The sequence below is a fragment of the Brachycentrus maculatus genome, unplaced genomic scaffold (genome assembly GCF_059751285.1).
Source record: "Brachycentrus maculatus isolate JH-2025_06_01 unplaced genomic scaffold, ASM5975128v1 h1tg000059l, whole genome shotgun sequence".
Classification (NCBI taxonomy): domain Eukaryota; kingdom Metazoa; phylum Arthropoda; class Insecta; order Trichoptera; family Brachycentridae; genus Brachycentrus; species Brachycentrus maculatus.
Window position 1 is genome coordinate 819,593 of NW_028280813.1, and position 10,408 is coordinate 830,000.

Consider the following 10,408-nt stretch of genomic DNA (forward strand, 5'->3'; position numbering starts at 1 on the left):
ATAGAATTTTAATATAATCTTTGGATCACAAGAATTGTGAATTTAACCATATATAATTAGAAATATAATCTGCGAATCTTTTTTTTTCTTAACTAACTAACTGACCATCACGCCGCTTCCCCGCAGGGGTAGGCAGAGAGAATCGAACGCCACGCCACTCTGTCTTTGCAAACATTCTTTGCCTCTTCTACATTCATGCATCTCCTCATACATACCCGGCGATTATTACGACTCCTGACCCGGCCGCTATCAAGTATTTGACATACCTGATTGTGCCAAGTTTTCCTCGGTCGTCCTCTGCTTCTATTTCGAACTACATTCGCTCCATAAATTTGTTTAACCGTTCTTTCTTCACTCGTACGCTCCACATGTCCAAACCATCTCAACACACCTTTCTTAATTTAAAATACTTATTAATATTTTTAACTGTTTTTTTTTTTACTTAATTTTAGACGTTTTTAATTTTCTCTCAATTTTCTGTGTACTTCTCTTTGGAAAGAAAAGTACCTTTGAAATGGACATTATTTTGACAGAATAAACATTTCATTTCAGTATAATTTATTATTTTATTTAAAACTTTTGTCAAATTTCCGCTGCGGAAGTGCGCCATGTTTAAAAATAGGTGCCTGTTTGATAATTTATTTTTAAACATCAAAGGAAAAATTCAATTAAAAAATAAATTATGAAAAAAATAGCACGTGTATCCGTCGTACACTTGATACAAGTAGAAGTGAATAAATTCATTCGAACATTTATCCGCACCCAATGGTGCATAGGGCACTATAAACGAAGTGTTATCTTGATCGTTTACACATGGAGGAAAGGTGGTCAGCCCTCCGCTTCAGGCACCGGTCCAGGGTGATATTGAATAAATATTAGAGTGTAAAAATTACTTATATTTATTTTACTCTACCCCCCTGGGAATCGAACCCGGGACCTCCAGAACGGTAGCCGAGCGTGCTGACCATTACACTACGGAGGCGGACGTTGAATAAGACATATAATGTGAGAGACTGAGGGATATATATATATATATATATATATATATATATATATATATATATATATATATATATATATATATATATATATATACATATATATATACATATATATATACACATATATATATACATATACATATACATATACATATACATATACATATACATATACATATACATATACATATACATATACATATACATATATATATATATATATATATATACGTACGTACGTGTGTGTGTGTGTGTGTGTGTGTGTGTGTGTGTGTGTGTGTATATATATATATAAATACATACATATATATATATATATATATATATATATATATATATATATATATATATATATATATATATATATATATATATATATATATATATATATATATATAGATTTTTTTTTTAAATATGTACAAAAATAAATAAAATTTAACAATTTAAATTGTTTAAATATTTGTGTTTTTATTATTTTCACAAATATTTCAATTTCATACTATTTCTTTTAGCCTTATAAATTCTTTGTTATAAATAGGTATCAAATTGTGGTAGAGTGGGTTCGAACCGAGAAACTCTGACTCAAGATTCCGCGACACCAACCACGGGACCACAACCCGACATTAAGTCTTTTAATTTAAGTTTTACTTGGTAAATACCACTATTTCTTAAAATCTACTGTCACCCGTGTTTCGATTCATGAAAACACGTGTCACAGTAGATTTTAAGATGGATAGATTTCACCACAAAGTGACTGCCTAATCAATTAATGAAATCAATCAATAAAATAACAGCCGTTTGGTGTAGAATTATTAATATATTTGCAATATTTTACGACCAGAAGAAGACCGAAAAAAACCTGGCATGCCTGACCACTTCAAATACTCGGAATTGTATTATTTATAGAATTTTCCATTCGGCTCTTTAAAAGCATTTAAAATAAAAACAAATTTATCTTTAATAAAACATTCCGACTACCCGGAGGTACAATACTTTCCGCCGGTGTGCACACAGGGCGGTCACCGGCGGAAACAACTTTCGCCGCAATTGTAAAATGTAAAATATGTGTATGATAAAATGAAAAATTTAATATATATGTATATATTTATATATATATATATATATATATATATATATATATATATATATATATATATATATATATATATATATATATATATATATATATATATATATATATATATATATATATATATATATATATATATATATATATATATATATATATTTTTTTTTTTTTTTTTTTTTCGTCTGGCTTCACCATTTGAGGTGACTCTTTCTACTATGTGCGGTTACTGAAGGATTTTAATTTGCAGCCCGTTACAAAAACCAATATCTTGTGAATATGTACCTCTTTAAAGGATGGGTTTTTCAATTGTTGTTTAAATTATAAAAATAAATAATTCTTATATATTATATATTATTATATATATATATATATATATATATATATATATATATATATATATATTATATTTTTTTTTTTTTTTTTTTTTCGTCTGGCCCCAATACTTATTCTCTTCTTCAAACCCTTATCCACACCCGATGGTGCATAGGGCACTGCATCATATGAGCGCAGTGTTACCTTTTCTCTCTTTATTTTAAATCTTTTAATTTCACAATTTATTATAAGTCCATAAATAATCTATCTAATTTTTGTGTATTTTTAATTTTTTTACATTGTTTTTGACTTGCCTTTTGTATGTTGAGTGTGTGTGAGCCATATGAGGGATCAACGAAGTCGTGAAAAGTTCATATTGCGTTCGACATGTACTCTGCATGTCCATCCCCGAAGATGACAAGGTAATTGTCGAAAATGGTCGGAGAAAAGTACCAAAAACAGAAACGTTTGAAAACAAAGTTCCAGTTTAAACTTAAAAAATAATGCTTTTACGTCATATTTTTATTTTATTATTTAATAAAATCGTGAGCAGTTCATATTGCGTCGACATGTACACTACATATCCATCCCCGAAGATAGAAGGTCGTTGTCGAGACCGTGTTTTATTTTATTTTTTTAAAGATTAAAAAAAAACTCCATTCCGTTTCCATTCAATGGGCGTTCTAATGCAAATGTTTAATTTTTATTAGGTAAATGTTCTTATAGTGAAATAAGGAAGGAATGCACAGCTGAGATAAGCATTGTCGATAAAATTGAGAAAGGTGTCTTGAGATGGTTTGGACATGTGGAACGAATGAGTGAGGAAAGAACCGTAAAACAAATTTACGAGGCGAATGTAATTGGAAGAAGGAGCAGAGGTAGAACCGAGAAAAACTTGGCACGATCAGGTATGCCAAATACTTGAAAGCGGCCAGGTTAGGAGTCGAAATAATCGGCGGGTATGTATGATGTTTTCCGCCTCCGTAGTGTAATGGTCAGCATGCTCGGCTACCGTTCTGGAGGTCCCGGGTTCGATTCCCAGAAGGGTTACATAAATATAAGTGATTTTTTCACTCTAATATTTATTCAATATTACACCGGACTGGTACCTGAAGTGGAGGGCTGATCACCTTTCCTTCATGTGTAATCGATCGAGATAACACTGCGTTTATATGAAGCAGTGCCCTATGCACCATTGGGGTGCGGTAAGGGATTTATATGTATGATGAGATGCATGAACGTGGAAGAGGCGAATAATGTTTTGCAAAGGCAGAGTGTTGTGTCGTTCTATTCTCTGTGCCTACCCCTGCGGGGAAGCGGCGTGATGGTTAGTAAGTTAGTTTTTAGTTAGATAAATAATAAACGCAACTCTTATCTAAAAGAATACTCGAATACACTAAAAAAAATCTATTGAGATCACGGGCGCAGCCGGGCACAGGTCGAGTGTCTAAACAAATAATACGAATGTGTATTCGGACCCGAGGCATTGCGACCTCTTCGTAACTCTAGCCGGTAAATTGTGGAACGGTATTGCAATGCGATTTTCGTATAATTTCAATGCTCCGAGTGAAAATGTCCGAACTGTTTATATAGGCGTTTAATCTAGCTTCACCATTTGAGGTGACTCTTTCTACTATGTGCGGTTACTGAAGGATTTTAATTTGCAGCCCGTTACAAAAACCAATATCTTGTGAATATGTACCTCTTTAAAGGATGGGTTTTTCAATTGTTGTTTAAATTATAAAAATAAATAAAATAAAATAATAAATTATAATAAAATAATAAATTATAAATAATTCGTTTTTAATTCTGGCATAGAATCTGGCGGTGTCAAAAGTCTGCGTAATCGGAGGGCATGTATGACTGGATGTATGGATGTGAAGGAGGCGAGGAGTGTATGTCAGGACAGAAGAGTGTGGCGTCCCATGCTCTCTGCCTACCCCTGCGGGGAAACGGCGTGACGGCAGTAGTAGTAGTAGTAGTAATTCTGGCATACAATAATTTTCCACACATTCGTCTGAGGGAGCGCATTTCAACAGCGTTCACTCTGCTTTCATCCTTCCTTTACCAGTTCCATGTTTCTAATTACTAATTATAACTAACTAACTAACTAACCATCACGCCGCTTCCCCGCAGGGGTAGGCAGAGAGAATAGAGCGCCACACCACTCTGTCCTTGCAAACATTCTTCGCCTCTTCCACGTTCATCCATCTCCTCATACATACCCGCCGATTGTTACGACTCCTAACCTGAACACTTTCAAGTATTTGGCATACCTGATCGTGCCATGTGTTTCTCGGTCTTCCTCGTCTTCTTTTCCCGCTAACATTCGCCTCATAAATTTGTTTTACCGTTCTTTCCTCACTCATTCGTTCCACATGTCCAAACCATCTCAACACACCTTTCTTAATTTTATCCATAATGCTTATCTCAGCTTTGCATTCCTTCCTTATTTCACTATTCGCACATCTATCATACATCGATTTGTCGCACATTCTTCTGAGAGATCGCATTTCGACTGCATCCAGTCTACTTTCATCCTTCTTTTGCCAATTCCATGTTTCACTTCCATACATTAGAGTTGCAACCAGGACTCCGTTGTGCACTGCCAGTTTAGCTTCCGCTGATAGGTTTTTATTTGCTATAACTGATTTCAGTGCACCATTAACTTTGTTCCCAGCGTTCACTCTCCTTTCTAAGTCTTTATCAATCTTTTAGTTTTACTAATTCCCAAATTTCAACGGGCCACAGCCACAATTAATTCGGATTTCCATGGCCTCACAGTATTAAGCAAAAGGTTTTTTTTTAAATTCTCCCATTCGTGAAAAACCGACCGCTTTGAAATTACTAAGCTAAACACATCTCCCCTTTGGGTCTGCGTCGGACGAGCGAAGGCGAGCCAAACGGCCAACTGCGGTAGAAAGGGTGCATCATTTGCAGGCTCGCCGCGCGCAGGGCCATGCCAAACATGGGCCTTTTTACCGGGGGCTCGTTTGGGCCCGCCCGAACGAGCCCCCAGTAAATGTTGGGCCCGGAATTAAATACATACCTTGAATTAAAGCAATGTTTCTGTCATATTTTAGAGCCGAAACGCGAACCAATAATATAATTTGTATTTCTCTCTTACATTGTATTACGCTTACGCGATTCAATTAGCGATGTTGTCAAATGTGATGACGTATTGCAATACGTCACCACACATCTGCCACATCTTTTTTTTAATTACCTAACGTCCAAGTGACTCTGAGATCTAGCTACGGCTTATGCAACACCGCTTATCATGACCCTACGCAGGCTTCAACTTTTAAACTTTTATAATAATAATAATAAAACCCTTATCCGCACCCCAATGGTGCATAGGGCACTGCGTCATATAAACGCAGAGTTATCTTGATCGTTTACACATGAAGGAAAGGTGATCAGCCCTCCGCTTCGGGTACCAGTCCAGGGTAAATATTGAATAAATATTACAGTGAAAAAATCACTTAAATTTATTTGACCCCCCCTGGGAATCGAACCCGGGACATCCAGAACAGTAGCCGAGCGTGGTGACCATTACACTACGGAGGCGGACAAGCCTTTTTAACTTTTACTGCCTATGCCTACTCGTGAGTGGATTTACTCTTGTGTTAAAAGTTACTATAATCTCATGTAATTCATGAGTGAAAATTCTAGGCAAAAACACTCGCTATAGGCATTAGTTTATCTACCATGTGTTGTAAAAAAATATGTTTCACATATAAAATTAAAACCTTACTAACTAATCGTCACGCTGCTCGCCGCAGGGGTAGGCAGAGAGAATCGAATGGCACACCAATACAGGAATCCAACTCCCCACCCAAGTATCCACTCTTCTTTCTGAACCTAATTCTAGCCTTGCGGTCATAATTTCTAAAATGATAAAGCTAAACGCATTTAAACTATGAAATTTTGCAATAGCTCACAAGTTGTCATTTGGAGTTGGCGTATTCGCTACGCAATGCACAATAAAACAACATTTTGGAGTTTTTTTTTTAAATCATATTTTCGTATGGTGAACGGAGTGCGTGGAAGTTTTTGGTTAAGGAAGGGTAATTAACTATGAATATTTCAATGTTTTAGAATTTAGTACATAAACCCTGATGATGACAAGGTTCTTGTCGAAACCGATTGGATAAAGTGTACCAATAAAAAGAGGTTTTATTTTATAAAGTTTTGACATTTAAATTTATGCAGTTTAAATAGCGTGATGGTGATGGATGATAAGCCAATGGGTAGTCTGATTCATCCCTGCTTTTTGTTTTCAGCTCTTGGGCACGGCCGTGGGGCATCACGGGCCCTACGCGTTCTACAAGGCGCTCAAGATCATGCGCAAGTCCGGCCCTGACCAGATAGTGGCCATCGGCGACTTCTTCTTCGTCAAGCTGTGGCCCGACTCCGAGCTGATGGCAATAGGTTCGTATCCCTCCACTTTCTGGTGATATACCATATATCCAATGTCGAAATGGCGATTCGATAATCGATAATAATTGGACGAAGGTCGATAGTGAAATTTCAAGGACGCGTCACGTTTGTTAGGCACATTTCGTTACACGAGACGGACGCAACATATAACGTAGTTATAACAAAGAAGGAGAAAGAGAGATGCAATGTTTTCTCGTTATCATGAAAATATGGAATCACAGCTATCAAAAATTAATTAATATCTTTTCTTCTCCGTCTTATTCCTCATTACTGAGCATAGCATGTATGGCTAGAAGCTAGGACTGTATGCCAGGGTCAGGAGTGGAGAAGTCAGAAAGAGTGTGCGACTGAGGCAGGTATAGTTGGGAAGATCAAGGGTGTATTAGATGGTGTGATCATATATAGAGAATGGTTAGAGCAGTATATATGGGAGAGTAGGCCCGAGAGTCTACATAGCATGTATGGCTAGAAGCTAGGACTGTATGCCAGGGTCAGGAGTGGAGGAATCGGAAGGTATATATGTGCTGCTGAGGCAGGTATAGTTGGGAAGATCAAGGGTCTTGGAGATGGTGTGGGCATCTGGAGAGAATGGTTAAAGCAGTATATATGAGAGAGTAGGTCCGAGAGTCTACATAGCATGTATGGCTAGAAGCTAGGACTGTATGCCAGGGTCAGGAGTGCAGAAGTCAGAAGGTATATATGTGCTGCTGAGGCAGGTATAGTTGGGAAGATCAAGGGCCTATTAGATGGTGTGATCATGTATAGAGTATGGTTAGAGCAGTATATGTATATGAGAGAGTAGCCCCGAGAGTCTATATAGCATGTATGGCTAGAAACTAGGACTGTATGCCAGGGTCAGGAGTGGAGGAATCAGAGGGTATATATGTGCAGCTGAGGCAGGTATAGTTGGAAAGATCAAGGGTACATCGGATGGTGTGATCATGTATATAGAATGGTTAGAGCAGTATATATGGGAGAGTATGACTAAGAGTCAAGATTACTGGGCTCCCTTACTCAGAAACTGGTTGAAAATTGAAGACGTTTTGTATTAGTTATCCTCTTCTTCCTTTCCTCAGGTGAACTCCAACTTCTTTGGACTGATAGAGGAGCCAACAAGACCCTGGCCAGTTTAAGACTGTACTTCCTTCCCGAGAATACTCCCGCGGGAAGATCACACCACGGGGAGGTAAGATCATTGTTTAAAACTAATATAGACCCATATATATATATATATATATATATATATATATATATATATATATATATATATATATATATATATATATATATATATATATATATATATGTATATATATATATATATATATATATATATATATATATATATATATATATATATATATATATATATATATATCTGAAGACCATAATTTTAATGAACAATGAGTATAGAAATTTTACCAAGTTTCTAGAAAAAATGCTATTCTCGTCGTCATGTTTTTATTATTTTAAGAAAACGTTCAAAATGATAGTGAAAAGTTCATATTGCGTCGACAATTTGAGGATGCAGATGCGACAACGATCGCTCATTGACGCAACTGATTGAAAAGGAAATTATTATGACGTACCGATAAACGAATTGTCAGATCGCACACTCCTTTCAACAACGGCGGTATATCAAACATCGTAAATTTTCAGTTGTGCGTGTTTTCTGAATGCCCAGAAAATGTCCTATACCCCAGCAAAAGCGGCATATTTTTAACTTCATATTTACCCGCTACAGGGCAGAAAGCGTTTTTTTGCATTTTGAAGAAAAGGTATTGTTAATTTTTTTTAAATATACTAAATATTTTTCAATTGGAGAATCCGGGCAAATTGCTGGGATATAGCAAAAGCGGTATATTTTTTACTACATATTTACCCGCTACAGGGCAGAAAGTGATGTTTTTGCATTTTGAAGAAAAGGTATCGTTTAATTATTTTTTTAAATATATTAGATATTTTTCAAATGAAGAAAAAACCTTCAGGTTTTGTCTAAAAAGATCTGTTGCACAGTAATAAGTTCAATAAGTGGCTTGATATTTATTTTTAATACATTTAATTATATTTTTAAACTTTAAAAACGATCTCCTGAATAATCAAGTTTTTTGATATATGACGTTGTTTTAAAAGGAGTGAGCGAAATATCAACCCTGTCATTTTTTGACTTAACGCCGGTTTTCTCAATTATTTTGTTAATAAAATAATCATTTAAATGTAACAAATGTGTTTTATGCATACGCGTTCACACATTCGTGTAATAAGAAAATTAATCTACCTGTAACAGGCGTTTATGTACCTCTACGGCTCTGTATAAATAACACAAATCCGCGCAAATTGAGGGACCGCGAAACGCGAAATTTCGTCGAAACGAAGATGTCGATTACAGGCTAAGCAACTATTGTTGTCATCACTTTTCGAAACCATTTAAAACTAGTACACATTTAAAATTACTGCCGGTACGTGGAGTATTGTGGATGAGTATCATCGCTGAACAACAAACAAGACAAAAATATCCACATCTTCTAGTACACAGCCATGATACACGATTTACCCACAACGAAGGTTTGATAGTCCCAAGACAGCCCTGAATATTTAAACTGTGTATTTTCTGAGTAAGCGGCAGCTCAAACGCCACACGGTGTATATATTTGGCAAGGTTTCATAATATCCTATATATATCTACTTGACAAAAATATAGAAACCTTCTAGTACACAACCATGAGACACGATTTACACACAACGAAGGTTTGATAGTCCCAAGAATTAACAGTAAGTATGGGAGTCCAACACTGCAATATATCGTTACAAACATTTTTAATTTGTTGCCGACGGAGGTTAGAGGTCAAAATAAAATATGGAACAAAGGCAAAATAAAGGAATGGGTAAATGATCAAGAGTTAATTTTATGAAAATTGTAAAATGTTTATATTCTTAATTTTTCTCTCTTTTTTGTGTGTATGCTATATTAAAATGGTTAAAAACAGTGAAAAATGTATTCAAAAAGAACTCCACCGACAAGACACACAAGGTGGCTTGGTGGGTCTATGCATTTTTTTTAAAAATATGTTTTAAAATTGTGATTTAAATAAATGTATACAATATATGTTAATAAAAAAAACCATCTCATTATTTTTATTATTATTATAGAACAGTACTTCTTAAATACACACATACGATTTTTTTACCATATATGCTGTTCTTGGACTGACTTCTGACGAATATTTTCTATGAATGTATACAATTTATGTTAATAATGAAAAAAAATAGTAGCCAATTGTTTAAAACCATTTAAAATTAGTACTTTATTGAGGTATAAAGTACTATTTTTTTCATTATTTATTATTTATATGTAAGGGCTTTATTATTTATTACAGACGCGTTAATTTTTTTAACCTTTTCATAGCCGCAAATAAATTACGCCGCAGTGCTCAACAGGCCAAGTATTTTTTAGAAAAAAAAAAGTTTTTTTTTTGTTGTTTTTATTGAATTATAATTTACTTACCAAATATTATATCCCGCATCGATTGTTAGAGTTTTATTCTTGAAGTTAAACCAGTTT

General features: G+C 35.0%; 1 protein-coding gene across 1 annotated transcript in view; it reads left to right on the top strand.

Moving 5' to 3' along the window:
• The window catches only part of LOC148311705 (uncharacterized), a 59,775-nt gene that overhangs the window by 11,536 nt on the left and 37,831 nt on the right, over nt 1-10,408 (top strand). The window contains exons 2-3 of the mRNA XM_088256213.1: nt 6,690-6,837; nt 7,923-8,032. Of these exons, the coding sequence (XP_088112339.1) occupies nt 6,690-6,837; nt 7,923-8,032 (258 nt within the window). The remainder of the gene's footprint in view (nt 1-6,689; nt 6,838-7,922; nt 8,033-10,408) is intronic.